The following is a 22,906-nucleotide window of genomic DNA, read 5'->3' as shown; positions in this document are numbered from 1 at the left end:
CCACAGCTCTGCTGTGGAAAAATGTAACAAAGTTATGCACATTGCAAAGAGCATCCAGGATCAGACTGTGACTATTGTTTGTAGGTGAATTTTGTCAAACAAACCATTTTCACAGTAGCTTGAGTGTTCATCAAGATGGGTTTAATTGATGTATATTTTGCTTTGGGAAAGAAAAATTAATTTCTCAGACTTTATATAATGAGGAAGTTGCAGTTGCACTCTGGATTTCAGTGATGCACAGCATAATCAATATCACAATTCCAACCATGTGCATTGTTTGAACACAGACAGAGATGTTTTCCTCATTTCTAACCTGAACACAGATGAAAGAAGTTGAAACAAAGAATAATTGTTTGGGGAAAATCTCCTTACCCACAAGAGAAAGCATAATTCTCTTCCTAATATCACTTTGGTTTAAGTGAGGTATGGCTTCTTTTTTTTTTAATTGAAAAATATCAGTCACCTAGGGGATGAGTTCAACAGATCTGAAATACTGAAAGGCTTCAGTAACTTACAATGGCCATTCCCAAAATGCAGCCTTTTCTCATCAGTGCCATGTTTAGACTTCTTGTATCCACAGAATCTACAAGCAAAAGAGAAAAAAAAATTAATACAGAGAATTTTATGTGTTAACTGCAGGTGGAAACAGAATAGAATGTTTTCCCTGCACAATTAAATGCCTGTTTGAAAGTTTAATGATATTTACATTCTCTGTGCCCTATAGAGGCATGTGATGTTCTCAGGGAATTTGAGGAAATTGGCTAATGAGAGGATTTGTTGATTTTTGACCCCTACAGTTTAATTTTACAATTGCCTGAGAATGTGTTTATAGCATTTTTTAACAACTGCTGCATGATTTGGGCTGCTAACATTAGTGGGCTCATTACTGACTGTGAGGCAGTGTTTGCAGCTCCTGGGCAGCAGACAAAGGATTCAAAAGCAGCCACACTGTGACACCCAACGTGCCATGGTCATCAGGGCCCCTCTGGGATGTGGCAGCAGGAGAAAATGTGCAAATCACAGCCCAGACTCACCTCCCAATCAAGACATACACCACCACTGTGAGCAGAATGATGGCCACTGCTGCTGAAATGGCAATCATCACCACCTGGCTGTTCTCACTGGAGATGGAGAACGCTGCAAAGCCAACACAAAAAATGTATAAATGACATATAAATATAATATTAACATATAAGTAACCTCACACACGCACATCTCATCGATGACATCAGAATTTAAATGCATATAGGGGACAGAGATCATTATATAGCATTTGGTCTCCTGGCAGATATTTAATCCAGGACATAATTTTTCATCAAACAAATAAATACAAGGGAAGAAAACATAAGACTCCAGCCATCTTTGCCAATTTACCAAAGTTGTTTCTGCCACTCTCAATTTTTACTCCTGCTGATTGTAGCAAATGCTGGCAAACGGATGCTGATATATAAACATGTACATAACCACAAACATACATGTCATATGTGCCATGCCTACTTCATGTCATGCTCAGTAAGGAACATTTCCTTGGCAGGAAATCCCACAACCATCACCTCCACTTCCCCTTGTGTGTGTTAGAAAGTGCTTTTAGGAGCTAGGTTTCCCAGTTAAGCCTGACAAAATCCTCATGCAGGCTGTGCAGAGCCAGGGCATGCAGGCACGGATGTCTACAGGCAAAATAAGGGCTATTTTCTGCTTTATTTTGGGTATCTCCCTGTGGTCCCTGAGCATGGAACTCCAGACTGTTCCACAAGGACAGGATGACTTTAGACGTTTGGTGTGAGGACTCCTGAGCTTCCCTGAGCAGAGCAGAATTAAACTCCTCAGCACCATGCCTCGAGTGAGCTGCCCAAACTGAGCTGGGAGTGAGCACTCCTGGCCCCCACAGGTTAGAGAGCCCCTGTTTGGGGTCACATCGTTCCCATCTCTGCCCATTACACATAACTGCACCCAGTCATGGTAACTTGGCAGACTTATGCCATTTGTTGGCCATCTGTGTAATTTGTAGGCTTATTTTTGAGATGTGCTGCACTTATCACTGTCTCCTTCCACATTTCTGCTTTTTCATTTTCCCCTTCTTTTGGTAGCATTACTTTGCAGAGAAAACTCATTAACCTCTAAACTGTTAATTTTTTATCTCTGCATCTGATTTTTTCCTCCTTGGTGTAATTCTCCTACCTTGAGTTCTAGTTTCAACTAGAATGCCAAAGCTGCAAGTCTCTGTAACAGCAATTTGTAACTCTGTTTTTTCTAAACATGAAGCTTGTCTGCCTTTCAGAATAACAGCTGGGGTGGAGAAGGAAGAAGTGGGGATGAAACACATAATGCATCTCAAATACACACAGAATCAGGGTGAAAGGTTTGCCTTGACACTACTGTTTGTTTTTTGCATCATGCTTCCTCCCTCAGCAAGAGCCATGGTCTAGCAAGGCATCAGTTCTGGCCTGGGGTAGAAGCAGGGCAGGGAATGGAATAAACCCCACCTGTGATAATTCTGGGATACTCTTTATAGCCTGTTTGAATTTAATGATAAAACATAAAGTTATACAGCAATGCCACCAAGACAGACGTATCATAAATGGTTATGAGACACATTTCCTGAGCTAGAGGAGAGAAAGCAGGCACTGAGAGCAGTGAGAAACTGGGCAGGGTGTCACACAAGCCATTTAACAAGGACATACAGTCTGGGCTGGTCTCAAACTCGAACTTGCGGCTGCTGGTGCCGTATCCAGCTGCGGTCCGGGCTCGGATTTGGAACACGTAGGTGGTGTCAGGCTTGAGGCCACTGATGGTCACGTTGGTGCCTCTGGCTCTCAGGATAGTATAGCTTGTCTCTTGTTCCTGCTTTTGAAAAAAGACATCATCAGATTAAAACCACACCCTAAAAAAAAAAAGAGGTGGCTGGTACTAAATGACTACAAATGTTCTGGAGAGGACTAGCAATTTTTGAATATTTACAGCCTAACAAATGCTTGCACAAACATTCATTTTCAATCATCTTTTAACAAGATATCTTAAATCATCAGATTTGCTATGGTACTGTGCTGTAAATTGAATACTAGACATGCTGAGTTTATGACATTTTATTAAATGATTTTGCATCATTTTGTCTGTGGTCCGCAATAAAACAAGAAAATTATTAAAAGATTATTTAAAAAAACATAAATCAGATTTGCCTACTGCACTGAACTGGAAGTTGTAATAGGCCAACTTAGACATTTTAGGGCCCTGCAGAGCTGTTGCAGGATGCAGTTTTTACTGCCTCACATTTTACAAGACAGTGGTTACCTTTGTAATAGTCAGAAGGGGAACTCCAGTTGGGCTCCTCAGCTCAGCAAAAAGGCAGATTTAGCTGGTTTTCTATTGGGCTGTAAAAACTATGAGATAGTTGTGTCCATCCTCATTTGGACAAAACCACACTGAACTCAACCCTGGACTATGCCCATAACCCCTCTCTGTGTAAGAGTCACCTATGTCTGACATAATGTCTTTTATATAAAATAAGAGGAGGACTGGTTTGTAATTTGGTAAGTTTGGATACACTTCACACTGTGTAAAAAGCTAATCCTGATAAAAGTATGTCTCAGTCCCACTGTAAGCACATAATCTCAACATTTAAGCATGCATTTGGAGCCTGAGGTACTGCTTATTTTACTAAAGCCATCTTGTACCAAAAGAGCATTTTTGGCTTCCTAAATATGGCAGCTGGAACTGTCTCAGGAAAAAAAAAGAAACTCTTGGCCAGCAGCCACACATGTGGGAAACTGTGAGAATCTCAATTGTTTAGGTTCCCCACCATGAAGATTTTTTCATTCTGGAGGTGGTGGGGATTTCATGTGATGTCCTTTTGCTTTGAACACTGTGCAGAACACTGCAGCCATTGAAGGCAGCGGGGCCGAGAGCAGAACGCATGTCGGATGCACGGGATCTCACCTAATTCTCATCACGTTTTATGGCACTGCATTAGCTGGTGAGGGGCTGACATTTTAACTCTGACAACACTGGAGTGCCAGTGCACGAGCACAGGGGTTGGAAAATACCCAAGCACTCATTGCCAGGGCCATTTCACCTCCAGGTGTAAGGTTCAGGCGACTGGAGCTGTTTCAGAGTGTCTGCCCTGCCGTGCTGTCTGCAGGAATAGAGTCAGGATGTGCCAGGTTAGTAGGTGAACATCAGAAACTGCTCACTTTGGTGCTAGGGAAAGCCTAAGTGCCCTGTTCTTGGCAGTCTTTGATATAGAGAAACAGAAGTATTTATATACCACAGTTAGGGGAATTGCCAGAATCTCCACGTAATATTCAACTTTACGCTCATGAAAAATCACAGTGAAAAGAAAAAAGAAAAAAAAACCAAACAAGAAACCGGAAAAAGCTAAGCTAAGCAGCTAAGCCTGTACCTAAAATTTACCATCCAGAATCCAAACCTCAGATAGGGTGAGCTGGACCCAGTCTTCAAAGAATGACTATAAAAATGTTGACCATGGCCCATTTTCTTTGCACAGTAAAAATAAAAAGGAAATCAGTGTTGGACCTCCTCAGAGTTTCCCAATACTTCTCTAAAAAGTTCTCTGTTCTGAATTCAGGGGAGCAAATTTACAGGAAGACATTCTAAAGAGCCAACAGGCTTGTGTAAAATTATTTATTTTTGAACTAACAAAGGCCTAGTATTATAATTTGCAGGCTTTCCTTATCTTGTCATTCAGCTGGATGTAGGCAACTATTTTAATTTCAAAGACATAATAATCTTGTCTTTAAAACACAACATCTTTTGTGTATGCTATGACTGGACATTCATTTTGATCTCGCTTCAGGCTGCTTTTATGAAATGCAAACATTTCCTTCTGGTGCAGATACATATGTGCAAGGGAAAATACAGTCATGGCCCTGTCTGTTAATAATCCACACTGGAACTTGGAAAATAAACCTTTAAAACAATGGTATGGAGGATGTCATGGTATCTCAGTTTATGGGAAGCTTTTTGCACACATATTTTGTAAGTCATTTTTTATGTTACTAGTAATCAAATCAGTGCAACACCACATAAAAGCCTGAGTTTATCTTTCTTAGGGATAAAGCAAAACTTGAGAGATACAGCAATATAGCTGCCATAGGCAGAAGGAATACACAAAAAGGAGAGTCAGTCTTTGCCAAGCAGAACTTCAACCAAACACTCTGAGGATAAATTTGAACTTGGATGCACAAAGCAATTTCTCCCTGAATATTTCTGCATAGCTTACCAGACACAATCTTTGCTGGGAAGCAAATCTTTCTGCTGTCAGTGTCTCATTTGCAAGTGACATTTTATAATTTCATGCTTTGTTTTACAAAAAACATATTTTGGAGACATTTAAAATTGATAGTGGTGGTACAAGTAAGGGTGAATGTACTGCCCTTTTCCAGACAAGCACAGAAAATGCTTGTATCATAAAAGGAAAAACATTTTTTCCATCAGCTTTATGTGCTCTTGAGAGGCCAAAACCTGACTAGACATTTCTGGGAGGAGGCCACAGTCCTGACACTGCTTCCCTTATTGCCAGAAGTGAACTCTTCATGGATGTGACATTTCCTACAAGTCTTGTGCAGTATTCATGGCCTACCTGCATTTACAGCCAGAATAATAAGAGTTTAAAATTAACAAAGTGCATTTGAATATAATGCACTTTTTCTTTTTTTATAATGCACTTTGCAGAGCTCTGTGTTGGTTGTAACCAATGATCTCACAACTCCTATGATGGCAAAAGCAAATCTATTTTAGCAACATGAGCCTGCAGCTGAATTTCACTCATTGTTTGCAGAAGACTCCATCTTAATAAAGTGTACGTGACTTAATTGCAAGCCACGTATTTAGCTGAAACAATTAATAGTTTATGAGTGGTATTTAAGAGATGGCTTTTTCCTGTACCTTCACATGACAAGATACTCCTTCAAGAGAACATGATTATGTGAACAAGGACAAGGAGGAAACAAAGAACAGGGCTTGTGCAAAGAAAAAAAAACATGGTTTGGTTGTTTATGCACTTTGATGGCTGAGACACTTAAAATTCAGCACAGCATTATATGGATGAACTAAACTGAGGTGTCATTTAGTACCATTAACTTAACATAAAATGTTATGCCTTACCATAAAATAAATGCCTAAAAATTCCATATGGTCTCCCTCTGAAAGAAGATTTTGTTCCTTTTAAATGTGTTGAATAAATATTCACTGGGGCTTCATAATAAAGCTCCAAAATTTTTTGCAAAAAATACAGTTCCAGTCCAAACACTGCTTCTGAAAAACGACCACTCAGTTCATCAAGTGTTCAAAGCCTGGTTGGATGGGGCTTTGGACAACCTGGGATAGTGGAAATTTTGGAAATTATCCCTGCCTATAGCAGGGGATTGTAACTGGATAACCTTAAAGGTCCCTTCCAACCCAGGCCATTCTGATTAATTCCAAAGAGTTAAAATAGTTTCCTAAAGCTGTAGCTACTAATTTCTTTAGACACATATAAAGTTCTGCTCTTTAGGCTACACAAAGGCAATTACTGGTGAAAAAAACCCAAATGAGCAGATTAATTAACTACCCTTGAGAAACTGAATGTATTTCACATATTTTATGACAATAATCCATGAGAAAAAAACTACAAGATATTATAATTTAGATATATGACATTGCATTTTTTTATTCCAAATCTCTTGTAATATGCTAAATACCTTAAGACCAGCTTAGCAAAACAATGTCACGAACAAGATGTATGACAGAATTGGGCTGACCTGCATTGCTCCATTAATGCTCTGTTTTTTAATTTCTAAGAGATGACAAAAAACATATCAACTGAAAACAAGCAGGATGAAAAAGGATGGCTCAACCTAAATCATCTACCAGCAATCAGGTATGACTTGTCAGGAGAAAAACCCAGATTTGCTGACTCTGAAGGGTTTATTTCCACTTAGCAGCAGTGGATTTTCTGATGAGCACAACCAAGATGATTTCTGAAGCAGAAAATCAAATGGACTGGACCAGTTTGAAAAGAAACCTCTCCTTTTAAAAGAGGAGGGAAGGAAGCATGCTTAGAGATCCCAGACTGAAAAGTAGCATCTTCCCAAAGTGGAGGAATGAAGAGTACCAATTGTGGATGAGCTGCTCTGGCCCCAGGTAATTCTATCAGAGAATTAGTTTTGTACCTATTATAATTTGCAAAGCATAGAAATCCATAGATTCAAGTCTCCTGACAACAGATTTGCTTTACAGAATTGTTTTCCCCTCACAAACCCTGAGGAATAGGCTTCTGACTCCCCAAGGGGCTGCAGAGCACACATTAAAAACGCTGGTGCCAGAAGGTTGGCTTTTTAAAAGCCTTTGGCTCTAGAGGGTCCAGCTCCCATTGTCAAGCACTTGGCTCCCTGGTTTAAGAAAACTGTCTGGTGCATAGGAACTCTTGATCACAGACTTCAAAGGGGAGAAACACATGTGCAAGATCAGCCTCCTAGGACTGGTGGGTTGTCTTATAAAGCTGTCTCCTGACAACCAATTGCTCCCTGAGAGTGGATGCACCCGGTGGGAGCAGGAGCTGCATGTTCTGTCTGTGCAGAAAACAGCACTGGACAGCAATTTTCTCCAACAGAAAACCCCAATTTTGGTGTGGAAAGATGAGCAAAACATCCCAAACCAACACACATAAAACTTATTGGTGATTTAATGAAAATTAACTGAATACACACTGCAGGGGAAAAAAAATCTCTCCCTTTGGGGCTAGTAAAACCCCAGAGATCACCTGTGCTGTTTTTGGCTGGGGTAGAATTAATTTTCTTCACAGTATTTAGATGTGGCTTTGGGAATTGCACTGATAACAGACAGGTTTGATAACACAGAGATATTTTTGTTATTGCTGAGCAGTGGTTACAGTGTCAAGGCCTCTTACACCTTTCCAAAGAGGAAAGGCTGGGGAACAAGAAGGAAGAGGGGGACACCTGGAGTGATAGCATTTGTCTTCCCAAATCCCTGATACATGTGATGGAGCCCTGCTTTCCTGGGGATATCTGAAATTTATCCTGTCCCAATTAAAAAAAAATAATAAAAAAAAAAAGCAACGTGGAAGTCCCCATTAAGTGAGACTGAGTGGAAATGTTTTGGATGATTTCTTTTTCTCCCATTATCTCTAGCACGAGGCATATTTAGATTTTTACCAAGGTCTTTGAAGGTTCAAGTGCTCACCAAAAAAAACCTCTTCCCAAAATCAGATTATATAAATTCGGGAGAAATCTTTTCAGCATCCAGCCTTCTGATCCTCTTCATATGAGGATATGAGGATCAGGTGTGAACTACCAACACTGTCTCACTCCAAAGCTCCATGAAAAAAAAATTCTAAAATTTAACTGAATACTCATGGAGTACTTTTAACAGCATTTTTTAGAGGATGTTATCATTATATCTTCTCTGGTATGTATGAAATATAAGCCTAATTATTAGATATGAAGACTGTTAGCAAATGCTCAGTTAAACCAGAATTCTGGCATGTTTTTCAAAGTTCGTTAATTTTGAAAATCCAGGAGCAATATATCAAACAGAACTATCAGTAGATCTACCAAAAAATGGCTAATACCACACTTCTCAATCTCCATGGCAATTTATGGTCTTTTCAATTCTACCAGTAACACCTCTTAAAAACATTCTATTACAAAGACTTTTCTTTGCTAAATATAGATCTCTATAGGATGCCTAAAGAAACAGTTGTAAATAAAAGAAAATGTCAATAAAAGGCAGAAGGTAGATTTTCTTTCATTTGCTTACAATTTATGAAGAATTCTGTTGCTAACAGAAAGAACTTTCACAGTGCAAACCAGTCCAAGAGGCCAGCCAACATTTTCCAAATAATTTTCATGGAAAAGATGCTCGTAAGTGTATGGACACTGACAGCAGGATAGAACAGCATAATAGGAAATTTTTAGTCAAGAAAGTGGGAAAAGAAAGGAATTACATATAGACTGCATGACTTTGTGTTGTGGGGATGAGCTTGGTAAATAGCACAGTGATTTCACTTTGTATTTCCTGATGCTCTCCTTACCAAAAATCGAGCAGTTCCAACACTTGGCAAGACTGAAGGAACCGAGCATTTCTGAATCCTGAACAAGGCAAGATGCAACGATTTGATCACAGCATTGCTGGGACAAACCCCTCCCCTTTGATCTTCCCACCTTTTCATAGTATTTGACCTCGTAGTCCAAGATGATCCCGTTGGGATGCTCGGGCTCCTGCCAGGAGAGGGACACGCTGTTCCTGGACGTCCTGTCCTTCCTTATGACCGTGATGGGGGATGGAGCTGCAGAGGGGGTGGAGGGGAGGGCAGGGAGAGAAGCAAGCTGGGTTTATCTGAGAAGCAAGCTGGGTTTATCTGAGAAGCAAGCCAGGTTTATCTCCGTAGAGCTCTTGGCAAAGAGCGCGGTTTCCATCGAACCCGCTCCGAGCAAAGCTCTGGCCCCGCACCAGCAGCTGGATTGCAGCCCTGCTCCTCCTGCCTTGGAGCACCCCAGCCTCAGGGAAAATGAGCTGAGATTTTCTCCTCTGCTGGAGCACTGGTGGCAAGGCAGCAGATGGTTTTGATCTGCTACTACAGTGTAAGCAATGAAATATATTCAGCGGATGGAAACGCGGAGCGCTACCTGTTTGTTATAATGCTGAGGCATTACCATCACCAGACCCAGCAGAACTCTGATAACATTTTGGTAGGGAACTCCAAAAGGGTGCTGGGATGCATTAGGTACAAGGAGCTCCTGGTTCTCATGGCTGGAAATAACCATCAGCACGTTCAGCCCCTTTGGCATCATTATTTGCTAAGTTCTCCCGAAGAAAATTGTTCCCATACACACTTCGTTTTCACCACATTGCTTTGAAAATGAAAATGAGTGAAAAAGAAAAATCTAGACTGCAAAATAATGTAAATTTTTTTATGTGCATTGATCAGGGTTAAGCATGACAACTGATTGCATACCAAGGTTCACCCACCACCCACAACTTGGAAATAATATCAATGTTAAACACACCCATAAAAAAATCATAATTACTTAGGATTCTTGAACATTGGTTCAGTTTTAGACCACCCAGATCCGTAAGTTGTTCCAAGACCAGGTCTGGGTTTTCTGGACTCACTGAAAGCTGTGCAATTTTTTAAAATGATTTTGTTTTGTTTCTTTTGGGTTGAATTCCCACTCCAAATGCTTCTCTTCCATGGCTTTGGCCAAAATTAATCAGATTATATTTTACAGATCACACACTGAAGGTTGTAACTGTCATTTAAAAAAAAAGTTTTACTAATAAACAGCCTTTTATCTTAACATGTAAATAAAATCTGTTTATAAGTTCAACATTTGCTGTCCTAATAAAAAGGCTCTAGAGCTGATCTCAACAATTTAGCATCAGCTGAATCCTCTGAAGCTTTTATTGGTCATATAAAACTAGCTGCACTTTACAGGCATTGCATGCTTGCCCTTTCTGTTTGGGTTTTCATTTTTGCAAAAGAACTTTCAATAGTCAGGATTAAAAAAAAAAAAAAGAAAGAAAAGGAAAGGAAAAAAAGGAATTAAAAAACAGAGAAGAGAATGAAAGAAAAAGAAAGGTTTCAATTATAATAAGTTTTTGAAAATTCATTCTGCATTTGATTTTGCTAAACTTGTAGCATAATATACTTTCTAATCCCAAATCATAACCTAAATATTGAAATCCTCCTTTAATAGAGTGGATGATCCACTTTTTCATGTTCATTCCAGGCTGAACACATCCTCTGAACAGCATTTTCACATTTCACACAGTTCACAACATACTGGCAATTTTTTTTTCCTTCCAGCAGGAGGAATTTATCCCAAATTCGAATTCCTAAAATCAATTTGGAAGACGTAAACAGGACTTCTCTGCAACAAACACCCTTCAGCAATTCCACTTGAATTCCACAAACCAGTGCCAGAGCCAAAACACAAAGTGCTTAGCAGGCTGAACTTCCCTGCTGCAGCCAGCTCCATGGGAACCCATATATCCATACGTGCTGCTTTTATGCTCTCCTAAGTCATTTTTATGTCTTCTTTTTAAGTCAAGTTATTTATCTCTCTCTTTTTCCTTTTTTTTTTTGTGTACATGAATAGATTGTCAGGCCCAGCACCCAGCTGGTAACACTTCCCATTAAGGTAAAATTAATACTGATTTTATGAATAATTAATATATGATTAACAGAAATGGCTTTTCCCCTAATAAATTATGGTAATTTTGCTCTAACAGATTCTCAGGGCAGGCTGAAACAATCTTGCATGCTCCAATACAGATAAACTTTTAAAAAAAGCTTTCTTCTAACGCAGTATTAATTATTTTGAGCTCATTCGCACACATCTCTGCAGATGCTACCAGTAACTTATCTCACAGCAGTTCATTAGAAAACATCTGCTCTGCAGTTATCAATAACATTATAAAACATTCATACACCTTCCCTAATCCCTAGGGTTCCCAAGGCTGCTCAGAAATGAGACATCCAGAGTGTCTGGAAGAGCCAGCATCCCACTGCATGGGCTCAGGGAGGGAGATAAATAACCAGGGCAACAAAATGCTTCAGCTACACCAAGGTGAGATAGAATGGAGAAAATTCCCAGCACAGAACCTTCCTTTGCTGGTCTGTGGCAAGCTGGACTGTCACAGGTTTTTTTGCTATACCTGTTAGACAGGTGAGATTGAAAAGTATTGGAAGTCTTGAAGCCAATTAAAGAAAATAGATTGTTCAGATAACTTCCAAGTTTATGCTTAAAACTCTACTGCAACCAATGAATTTAGGATACAGTAAGAGTTACGAAAACCTGAATATGGGTCCAACTCAGGGCTGGAGTGTAGTTTGGAGAAATAACTTGACATTTGGACCACTTAATTAATTTCTTTTTTACACATCCTCAGAATACAATGTAAAACTTAATAAGCTCTGTTCTATATACTTTCTAAGCAGAAGTCAGCCTTAATTTCCATTTTGTAACATTGGAGAAGCCCAGTTACTGTATTTTACTGTTTAATTGGAAGTGGCTGAAAATCCAGCAAAGAGAAAAATCAAAGTAAAAGCAGTTAACATTATAAACCATAAAACAGTGAAGGCATCACCATGTGCAGCAATGCTTTTAGCCTTTAGTCTTCCATAGAGGAAGAAAGAATCAAGAGTTTTCTGCAGAGAATTAAATAAACACTATAGGATGAGCTAAAATTCAAAATTAGGATACAAAAAGGAAGAGAAATACATGGTATTTAGAACAGCCATTTTTCATCGAATTTCCATTATTTTTCTATCTTAAATTGAAAATCAAAAATGAAATTTCTATCTTAATTCTAGAGCTCTCTCTGACAAAACAAAGTTTGCACTCTGGGTTAGCAAATAATGAGACTTTAGAAAGTTTTTTTTTGATTAACTGAAATTTTTAAAACTATATGAAAGTATCAACAGGAATGCAAAAGTTAAATTAGCACCCCATTTCGAAAACTTGGATTTCAAGATAAAACTTAAGGAGAGTACTTTTCCAGGCTAAGATGATGTTTCAGTGATTTGTTAATTAATCCCATTTCTCATATGCCTCTAGGTATTTATGTTTTTAGAAATATTTTGATTCATGTATTAGTAGTCAACTTCTTGAATAAGAGCTGGGTTTTTTTTACTAACTTCCAGATATGTATGGACATATGTGAAGAGTTTTAGCCTCAGCAGTCCCATGTAATGCACAGAGAGGCATTTTTGCACATCCCATGGTCAGAATCTGTCTGGCACTGCAGCCTGACTGCTTCAAGCCCTTAACAGGAACCCTGGAAACTCCCTGGAGCTGAGAGGGGAAACACACTTGGAGCACTCGGTGTTGTTAGGTAGCATTTGTGACAACTGGGAATGTGGATGTTGAAAAGGTAACAAACACAATGATTCAGGGAGCTTAGGCTCAAGTGTAAAAACCTCCTCAGTCAGGACTATTAAAGGTGCAAGCAAATAACATGAAGGATCTGCAGAGACGACAATAAAACTCTGCTCAAATTGATTTCCCACTGAAACTGACCCCAACAGATGATTTGTTTTCCTCCAGTTTAATAGCAGCTATATATAAATTTCCTTATTGACTTTTTCCTTATTCCTTGGTTATTGTTTTCATATGTGACTGGCTTACAGATGTATAAATGCACTGAAAGAAAATTCCCTGTCCTGTGACAGGGAGAGCTCAGTATTAACTCTGCGAAGGCACATGTATACAACTGCTGAAACATTTAGAGTCCTATTGTTCCTGGCTTAGGTTTCTAGGTCACAAATTAAATTTTAGGAAAGGATTTAATTCCAAAACGACTCACAGCTCACTTCCAGCTTTTGCTTACAAAAGAGAGTAAAACATGCTTTGCCTAGGATATCCCAAACTATGCTGAAAGATGGTGACTGAGCAGAATTGACTGTATTACTTAATTTTTAACTTCTGCCCTACTGAACAAATGGAAAGCTTGTTCCTTTTTCTTTCTTTAGAAAACTGATGCTTTTATTATCTAATCATAATACTGTAATCTGATACAACCTATAAATTTGCTTTAATGTCTGTGATGCCCCCAGGAGGTAACGTGGAACAAGAGCAGTAAATAAAGATCATAACCTGAAAATTAAATCTGCATTCTCTGACAGTAGGATCCACTGGGACTCAAACCTAAATCTGCCAGTCTTAGAGGACCAGCATCCAAACCACAAAACAATCCAAAGTAGAAATACCAGTGTTTGAATGAACAAACTGATCTCTCACTTGGAGGCAGTTTCTCTGGGACACTGGAGTCAGGACACGACAGAACTTACCATGGTGCTGGGTCTGGCACTGCTCCACACACACATTTTGATTCATGCAAAACCACCCAGCACCTGGGGTTTTTACCTTTGGGTTAACATCAATTCCACAATTCAATTCGTAGGAGTCCCAAGTACTGATCTGCAAATCAGTGCAATGATGTCACAGCTCCATGACATAATCACATTAACAAGAAGTCTGTGAACAGCTCTGCTTGTACCTGGAATCTTTGACACCTCCAGCACCTATTCTGTGGATTAGGGTAGAGGGGTGTAGGACAGGAGCCTGCTCACAGAAAGCAGGACCTGCTCTGCTTTCAGCCCTCTCTGGCTGCACTCCTACTCACCTTCTCTGTTAAGCACTGCTGCAGGGTCGTGCTGAAGCAAGAAGCCCCATTCCACAGGCACACTCCAAGAAGGTCCCCAGGTTCCTCCCAGGAGGCAGGAGGAGGAGGAAACAGTCCCACTTTAACAACTCTTTGGAAACCTGCTCAACCCTCCAGATACAGCTCTCCACCACTTCAAGGCACGTGCAGGCACAGCCCTTTGCCCTTTAATCTCCAGGACACGTAGTTAAACCAGCACAGTGCCTGTGTTTGGCCTCCTGCACCTTCTCCTTGAGCTGGAGCAGGCTCACTCTCTTTTTATGACCTGGGCTGTAAAATGCCACCTGATTCTGTGACATCCCTGGGTGACCAGCAGCCCAAAGGTGATGTGCATCAGGGACTCCACTCATCCCTCACACCAGCCCCAGGCTGGATCCTGGGAGGATCCCATCATAAGGAAGAGGGTGAAAAGGCTCCCAGTTTCTGGGAGAAGGGCTGTCAAGATCACTTTTGCACAAGTCAAAACGTGGAAGGAAAGAAACAGGACAAAACTACAAAGGCAAGCACAAGCAGGCTGCCATTGGATGAAACAAAGCTGGGCACGTTTCTCCCAGAAACAGCGGGGAAAAGATTAAAACTGGTTTGTTCATGGCTGTTCTAATGGATGACTGCCTGCATTATGGCAGAAGTGCCCAAATGCATCTGTGAAAGGCTCCAGCCTGTGGTTACAGACTCCAGAGTGGCTGCAGGCATTTCACAGGTGCTGTGGAAGAAAGACTGCAGGGAACTGGAAAGGGGAAACAAGCAGCTTCAGCAGGAATTACACCAAAAGGCAGCTGCTTGATTTCCCTCTCAAGTGCAGGGAAAGGCAACCTTCTGGGCAGCAGCTGTCACTGGACAAGTGATTATCAGAGATCATTTCTCACTTTTACAAATAAATTCTAAATTAAAAGAAAACGTCATTAAGTGTAGCGCAATCATGCTCTTGCTTCTCCCTCTTTTAATAAGAGATAGCAAATGCTTTCCCCAGAGCAAACAAAGCATTTGATTTGCTCATGTGCTTAACACATGTATAATAAGTCATGGAAATGCCATGTCCATTTGGGGAGGATCAGGCTGCACAAGGCACTACTCACTTCAGAAAGTGAAAATTATGGTGCTGTGGCATTCCCAGCTGTTATTTCAGAGAGGAGACAAATGCTGGATGTGCTTTCATAAGGATTCATCCCAAAGGTACTCACAACACAAATGTTATTCTTTCTGCTCTCTGTTGAGGTGCTGATGGTGGGAGCTTTGCAATAGTTCATATTTTTCACTGAATGTGTTAAGACCCTATCAGTTTAAATAAACTGTTTTTCTTTGCCTTCCCTACCCCTTTGTTACATTACCTTTGGGGATTTTAGAGCCTCACATTTCCTGGTGTGAAGTGCTCAGAAAGAGGAATTTATTCACCATGCTCACAACATCAACATTCAGGTGCTGAGCAGGCTTTCCCTTTCTGTGATAATTTGATTATTTCCTCCACCAGAGAAATCCCATGCCCAATGTAAGAATATACTTAAGAACTCTGAAAAAGTCATTATTCAAAATTGGAGAAGACAATCTCCCTCAAATAAGTAACTTATGATACAAAATATGTTCTTTCCTTTTAAGTAATCACCAAGAGATCCTGAACTGTTCTGTCAGAAAGCCTCTTCCACCTGGTCAGAACACACTGTGAAAAGAAACAACATCTCTCAAAGTTCTTTTCCCTGTTATTTGGAAGAATTGCTTTTGTGGAGGTTCATCAGGAAAGAACCTCTAAGAAAAAAGACTTGAAAGGTGCTGACATCTTTAACATGCTTTTGGATTTGGAGATGATTTCATTCTTTTTTTAATTTAAAACATTTAAAAAAATATACATAGAGATATAGTTTACCAAAAAGAAATGCTAAAAAGAAGACTTTTTTCTGCAGAAGCTGACACTTATTACATTCATAATTCCCATTGCAGAAATAGTCCCCAAATCCTAAAGAAACAATTTTTCCTATCTGTCCCCAGCTTGCAAATTGCCTAGAGGGAATTACTTCAAAAAGCAGATTGATAGCTCTGCTTACAATCAAGAGGAACACAATTTCCCTCAGTGCTTACTGAGAATGCCAGCACAGGTAACAGAGAGAGACAGAAGTCTGAAGTTTATTATTAACAGAGGACTAAGCATCCTCCTTACCTACACTTCTTCATTTTTACTCTTGTACCAAACTAAGACACTAAATGAGAAAGACTAACAGAAGCAAGCAGAGAAAACCATTATCCACTGGCTGCTGAAGGAAATATCGCCCTGATCTGTAGAAAAACAGACTGAAAGCTCTGAAAAACTCTCAGAGGCACAAAGTTCACCTGGGAACTTTCTGCCAGGTCAGGAGCGTTCACATGAGGACTGAGCACACACTGAGGAGCCCAAGGTGTGTCACAGCCTTTGAAGCCTTGGCAGAGCTTCCTTGGCTGTTCAGGGGAAAGGGGATCAAAGCCTTTGCAGGCAGAACATCTCTAGCTAATAACAGGCTATGCATGGAGTGACATTGTTAAAACACTTCCCTTTTATATCCCTAAAGGAGTTTTATTGAGTTAAAATGATCCTTGAATAGCCTCTGGGCTGAACTGTAAAACACATTTGAAGAGCGTAAAATCTTTATTTATGCCAGGAATGTTTGAAACTCAAAAGATAAATGTCATTCAGGAAAACAAGCATGTCCTAGGTATTCAGTACGTAATGGGGCACAGCTGTAATAACAGTCAGTGAACCAGAGACTCCCTACATCATGTCATTAGCTCACTTTTAATAAGTCTATCTTCTTGTCCTTTTTATAAGGGCCATAGGGAAAGAAAGAAATATATCATCCCCCAAACATCTGTGCCTCTCTCAAATTGTCTCTCTTAAAAGACAGATGTACTTAAGGGACTTGCCTTGGGATATAGGTTGTAAAGTGCACACAACCCTCTCTAAATATGGATTTTATTTAAACAGGGAGCATCACACATCATTTGTGAGCTGCTGAAGACAGTGCAGTGGGGGCTGAGCACAGAAATAGCATCAAAGTACCTGCAAATAATCAAATGCATACACTGAAACAAAGCTTGGGGCTGAACTTACTCCCTTGAAGCCTGAGATTTCAGTCAAATAAAATTCTGGTTCTGAGGAGGTTTTAACAAGCCTTCCAAGGAGCCACAGAAGTCTCTACTTAAAACAGGACTGAAAAATGGACTGGTTCTCTCTCCATTGTAAATGTTTATCCCTCCAAGCTGAAATTACCATATGGCTTGGAATTTTCAATGGCACAGGGAGAGCAGGAAACTGCAAACCAGTCTTGTCTGCCCTTCAACACTCCTAATGATCCTTGGTTCTCTATCTAATGGCTACTTTTGTTCTCAAGGTTATTTTTTAAAAATCATTTTCATCCTGGCCTCTTGCAAAAACTCTGTAGTTATTAGTTACCTTCTCCTTAAACAAGCTGATTTCCTATGGCTTTTCATGCCTGGGTTCAAAGATTAAGCAAGATGATTAAAGAAGTTACATGGCTTGTTCTGCTTCCTGGCTTTTAGGAGTATAAAATGAGGAGACTGCAGATAATCAAACTACTGCTTGTCTAGGGAAGCTTGAGGTGATATAAGGCAGGTCTGGGGTTTTGTTATTATTTATAATGTAGCTTTGCATGAGATGCCTCAGTTTGGATGCAGGGGTGGCTGCTCTCTGAGCTTCCTCTAGGAAAAGTTCCTGACAGAGAAAGGAATCAGAATTTCACAGGTGCACAGCTGACCCGTGGAGAGGCCAAAACTCAGGGTTAGCCACTTTTAGGCTCTCAACTGAGAAGCATAATCACTTTCTACAGTTATTAGGAAAACACTGTCATTTCTAGCCAAAATCTAGGCCATAAAAAGCCTTCTGTGTTTCCTCTGCAGAGACTCCTCTTTATTCTCTCATTTATTCACTTTTGGCACCTGTCTGCATCCTGCCTGAATTGTGTGGGGACAGAATGTGAAGAAGTCTCTTGTTACAACTTGTCCCCTCTGTTCCTCTGCTGATGCCAGGGTATGTGACAGCACAAAACTCTTTGGAATTGGTTTGGTGTTGACATTGCCTTATTGTAGCTGAATTTAGCTGCTACCACCTTTTGCAGCTGCACTGTTGAGACCTTGGGTTAAAAGGCCTTAAGTCCTTAAGAACTCAGCTCCATGTAAAGCTGCTACAGGGTGCTTGTAGTGATCAAAAGAAAACAATCTATTCTATTATCAATGCAGTAAAGGACTGAGGTATTAGGGAAAAAAAAAAAAAAAACGAAAATTTTTGGGGATTGGCATGACTAGATTGGGAAAATACGGAAAATTTAATTATTTTCACTGAACTTTGATGTTAATAATAATTTTGCTGGAAGCACGAACACTGAATCATCAGAAATAATGGAAGGGGTAAGAGTTCAGGAAGACACACATGCAGAGTTGGTGTTTTGAGACAGAATATCCAGATTGATGTGGAGCAGCTGCCAGGAAAATGTTGTTGCAAAAAGAGGGGCATAGACTTGACCCTCTTGTTCCCATCTACCCTCCACAGGGTTTTCATTTGGCTCTTTCTGCTTGCTCTGCCCCTCTGGTCTAACCTGGATTTGCGACCCCTCATGGCAACCCAGACCCATTTGGATATGGTACATGGAAATTAAGGATAAAGCTGTAGAAAAGCTCTCTTGGGACAGAATTCTAGACCTTACAGAGCTAAAAATGTGCTTCTGGTCTCTCCCTTTTTGTGATCTGACCAGCGAGGGAATGCAAGACAAATTATATTTCCATAATTATACTTTAAGAGACCTCTTATATACATACTTAAGGTCTAATTTTAACAACTAGCAGAGCTTCTAAGGGAATTCTAGTACAGTAAACCAACTGGCATGATCAAGAGATAGCACAATTAAGCCTGTACTAACCCACCTAAATGTACTTAAAGAAAAAATGGGTTATGCATAAAAAAGAAAATAATTACAGTGGGTTACAGGGCACAGAGCTGCTATTGCCAGAAATGCTTTGAGTTTGCCACATCCCACGTACTGGGAACAAAACCAAAACAAAATCCACCTTGTAGTGCAAAGGCAGCAGCTCTGGGCCCTAGGGAAGCACACTGCAGAGAAAGGACTTCCCTGATCCTGGACAGTTTATTTTTTTGGACTGTCCTCAGGTGATGAACAGGCTGAAAGGCAACACCTCTGAGAAAGGAAACAGAAGAAAAAAGGGCAACCCAACAAGGATGCTCCAAGTCCCTGATCCTAAAATCCAAGCAGTGAACTATAACAATAACAGATTGAATGGACATAAAATGCAGTTCCAGAGCTGAGCTGGGTAGATTCACTTCTGCCTGCCTCCTGCACAGTTAGACAGCCCCCCAGAGCACTGGGAAATGTAGTGACTGGGGTCAGGAAATAGCCCATTCTCATATTTTTATGCCTCCCACTACAGCTGATCTGTGATTTAAGGAGAAAACATACACCCTCTATGGTGAAAAACATTGCAATAACACAGCCCACCAGGAGGATGCCTGCTTAGAACAATGTTAACCTGTCTGTGCCTTCAGGGAGACAGAACTGGGAGGATTTTGGGGACATGGTGTGGGATGGGAGGCTGTGGGAGGAGGCTTACTGAACACATGTGTGCTTTCTGTTCAAAGCCTCCTGATGGAAGCTGCACGGAGCACAACCACAGAAATTTCAGCATCTAGGTTCTCTCTTCACTGGCAAACACTGCTCCTAAAAATTTTACACCTAACCAAATGCCAGGGAAGAGTCTGGATTCTTCACAACTTTCAGATAAGTGGAGCCATGTCAAATGGCAGAGCTGTGCAGCGATGACAAAGGCTGTGATCCAACAGCCAGGGCACTCTGCCCTGCTCCTGCAGGGCCTCCAAGGCTTTCATCAGTCCCCACAGAAGGAGAGCAGCCCTTTGTACCCCATCAGCTGTGACACCACCATCTAATTCAGCATTCAGCTCCACACCCTCATCATGCTGGCAGTAATTCAGAGCTGGTGAGACAACATGTAAAGGAGAAAAAAAAAAAGCTGTTTTAAACCTCTCTAATTTAATGTTAGCTTTTTATGTATCTAACATCAAAGCCTTTTTTTCACTTCTATTTAATCAAAATTAATCACTAAGATTACTACAGTAATTTATGTTGGACATTATTGAAATGAGTGTTTTATTAAAATCTGGTTTTATTAATAAAACACATTCTGGCTAAGGAATCCTGTGAGCCTGCTATTAGAGACTATTAACTGGGAGCTGGGAGTTAATCATAACAGTCATGCTGCCAGGTTCTTTGACAGAAACACACAGTGGGTTTGTTTCTGCTTTTACTTTTATAGGAATATGTGGAGGGGCTCACCAGAGAGGGTTAATGAATAAGGGTTATTTCTGAAAGGAATCTTATCAAGGCTGGTGGCCTGGACACCAAGAAGAGAAGAAGGAGATATGGGGAGAGAAAACCTGCAGCTGGGAAAAGTATTTTTAGAAAGTCTTGTGAAAAACAGAGGTGGAGATGGTTTTACACCAATTAATGTTATGGTGATCTGTTGTAACCAATGAACAAAGTATAAATGTGTAGAGGGCATGAAAGACAGCAGGCTGTTGTGATAAACAGACATCAGCCTTCTGAAATGTCGTGTGTCTGTCTGCATGCCTCCACAGCGACAGGAATATTCAAGTTAACACAGAGCAAACCACAGAACCCATCCAAGCAAAACCCTTAAGCAGAGGAGAGAGGGCAGGCAGAGACTCACCAGCCTGGTTGGTGGTGATGCTGACAGCAGCGAACTGCCTGGTCAGCGTGCTGAGCTCCGAGACGCCGTTGAGGGCGTCGATCTCGAAGGTGTAGTTGGTGTGCGCCAGCAGGTCCACCACGGTCACCGTGGTGTTGGTGAGCCCGCTCTGCCGCGGCAGGAAGCGCACGTTGTCGCTGCAGGGCTCGCACGCCCTGCTGCCCCCGCTGCACTTCTTGCAGACGATGTTGAAGGTGACGTCCTTCCTGCCCCCCGTGTCCAGAGGCCAGCTCCAGTCCAGGATGACGGAGGTCTCGTTGATGTTGGAGATCACGTTCCTCGGGGCAGAGGGGGGTCCTGTCAAAGGGAACACCAGGGACATCAGGGAATGAGATTTCCTCCCCAGGGATGCTCCCAAATGGGAGTAAGGAGGGCGCAGGAATACAAAAGTAAAAACATTAATAGCCAAACTCTTCTGGTTGCTTCCTGTGGAGACTCCTGAAACATTCCACTAGCTTACAGACCTAGGCTAACAAGAACCAAGTTTTCAGGACTGAGAGCTGACAGTACCGGCCGCGATATAAAATTCCTGTTTCTCCTTCTCGAGTCTGGCAGGGTACAGGAAGGAGGAAACGAAAACAGAAAAGACACAAATCCAGCCCACCAATTTCCAGCAGCCTGTCCAACACTCAGGAAGACAGGAGAGGGAGTGGATGGCTGACTGCAGTGGGACATGAGAGGAAGCAAGCGAGCGAGCTGTGGAGGTACAGATGGAGCGGCGAGAATGACAGCCCCGAGCAGAATGATGCTACTCACTGGTGCAAGCCATGGATGGAGGGTCTTTCTCAGAGCGAAAGTAATTCTTTTCACACCTGCAGTTCAGAGATGCATCTTCGTAGGTGGAGCTGTGAGGGGGGCATTTGGCACACTTCACATTGCCAGCAGAGGCTTTGTAGAACCCAGCTCGACAGGCTGCAAAGGAACAGGGAGAGAGCTTTAAATTCCAGGGACATCTTGATTCTAACATGTGACTGCTGCCCTGGAACCTACCCATATGTGGATCACAGTTTGCAGACATTTACGGTCTAAAATTACAGATTTTTCTCATAATCAGAGCTGACAGAAATAAAACGTCTTGGTAGAATGGAGTTCATGCATCAGCTTGGATTTGCATTTAATTTTGCCTGGAAAACAAAACAGTGTATTGCACCACTAGGAAGGAACATTTTCTATGCTTCATTTTGAGAACTTCACTCTTTTTTTCCTCTCTTCTGCTTAATTCACCAGAACACTGGCCCTATCCTGCATAGCAAACTAACTTTATCCTCTCTCTGCTGCCAACATTTTCTTACAAGGGCACACTGATTGTAAACTATGTCTCCTTCAGTTCATCATGTCAAGACCAAGCAAGCCAAAACCAAGAAAACAACCTGAACAGAGAAAGATATCTTCCATTTTTGAATAATCATGCCAATGAACTGCATCTGATACTATCAGGAACTTGCACGACCTGTAAAAGAAAGATTTTCTGGGGGTCAGCAAAGTCTTTAGATTTTTTGTTTTGGATCTTTTTGTTTTGGTTTTTCGTTTTGTTTGTTGTTTGTTGAGGTTGTTTGTTTGCTTGTTTGTTTCTTTTAGCTCTTATTTTTGCAGCCTTTTAGGACTCAAATGCCTTTCCCTCCCATGTGCTGACCCAGGTGGTTCCTTGAACAAGCCCCTTGGTGGCCCCCCCTGGCTGGCAGAGGAACCCCCAGTGATTTCACTGCCTCTGTTCCCAGCCCTGAACAGAAAGCCAGGCAGGAAAGGATGCAAATCCTGTTCTTACCAGCAATAATAACTAAGCAAACACAATGAGGAACAAATATCACACTTCACCTGCCTAATTAATACAGAGAACTTCCATCAACACTTCTCATGGAAACTTGCTACCAGATATTAATCTCTGATGGTTTTGCTTGAAGGGACACTTTTACATTTATGGGAAGTCACACACAAGACAATGATGTATTTA

General features: G+C 41.0%; 1 protein-coding gene across 3 annotated transcripts in view; it reads right to left on the bottom strand.

The window, feature by feature from the left end:
- Window positions 1-22,906, bottom strand: part of EPHA3 (EPH receptor A3) — a 171,788-nt gene that overhangs the window by 39,218 nt on the left and 109,664 nt on the right. For 2 of the 3 annotated variants that reach the window (XM_033053498.1, XM_033053496.1), the window contains 6 exons: window positions 21,712-21,867; window positions 20,917-21,252; window positions 9,177-9,301; window positions 2,682-2,844; window positions 1,035-1,137; window positions 516-583 (listed from right to left, as the gene is read on the bottom strand). In XM_033053498.1, coding sequence (XP_032909389.1) covers window positions 516-583; window positions 1,035-1,137; window positions 2,682-2,844; window positions 9,177-9,301; window positions 20,917-21,252; window positions 21,712-21,867 — 951 coding nt within the window. The remainder of the gene's footprint in view (window positions 1-515; window positions 584-1,034; window positions 1,138-2,681; window positions 2,845-9,176; window positions 9,302-20,916; window positions 21,253-21,711; window positions 21,868-22,906) is intronic. The other variant, XM_033053497.1, reaches the window with a different exon arrangement.

The sequence above is a fragment of the Catharus ustulatus genome, chromosome 2 (genome assembly GCF_009819885.2).
Source record: "Catharus ustulatus isolate bCatUst1 chromosome 2, bCatUst1.pri.v2, whole genome shotgun sequence".
NCBI lineage: Eukaryota > Metazoa > Chordata > Aves > Passeriformes > Turdidae > Catharus > Catharus ustulatus.
This window is presented reverse-complemented; position numbering and strand designations above follow the sequence as displayed.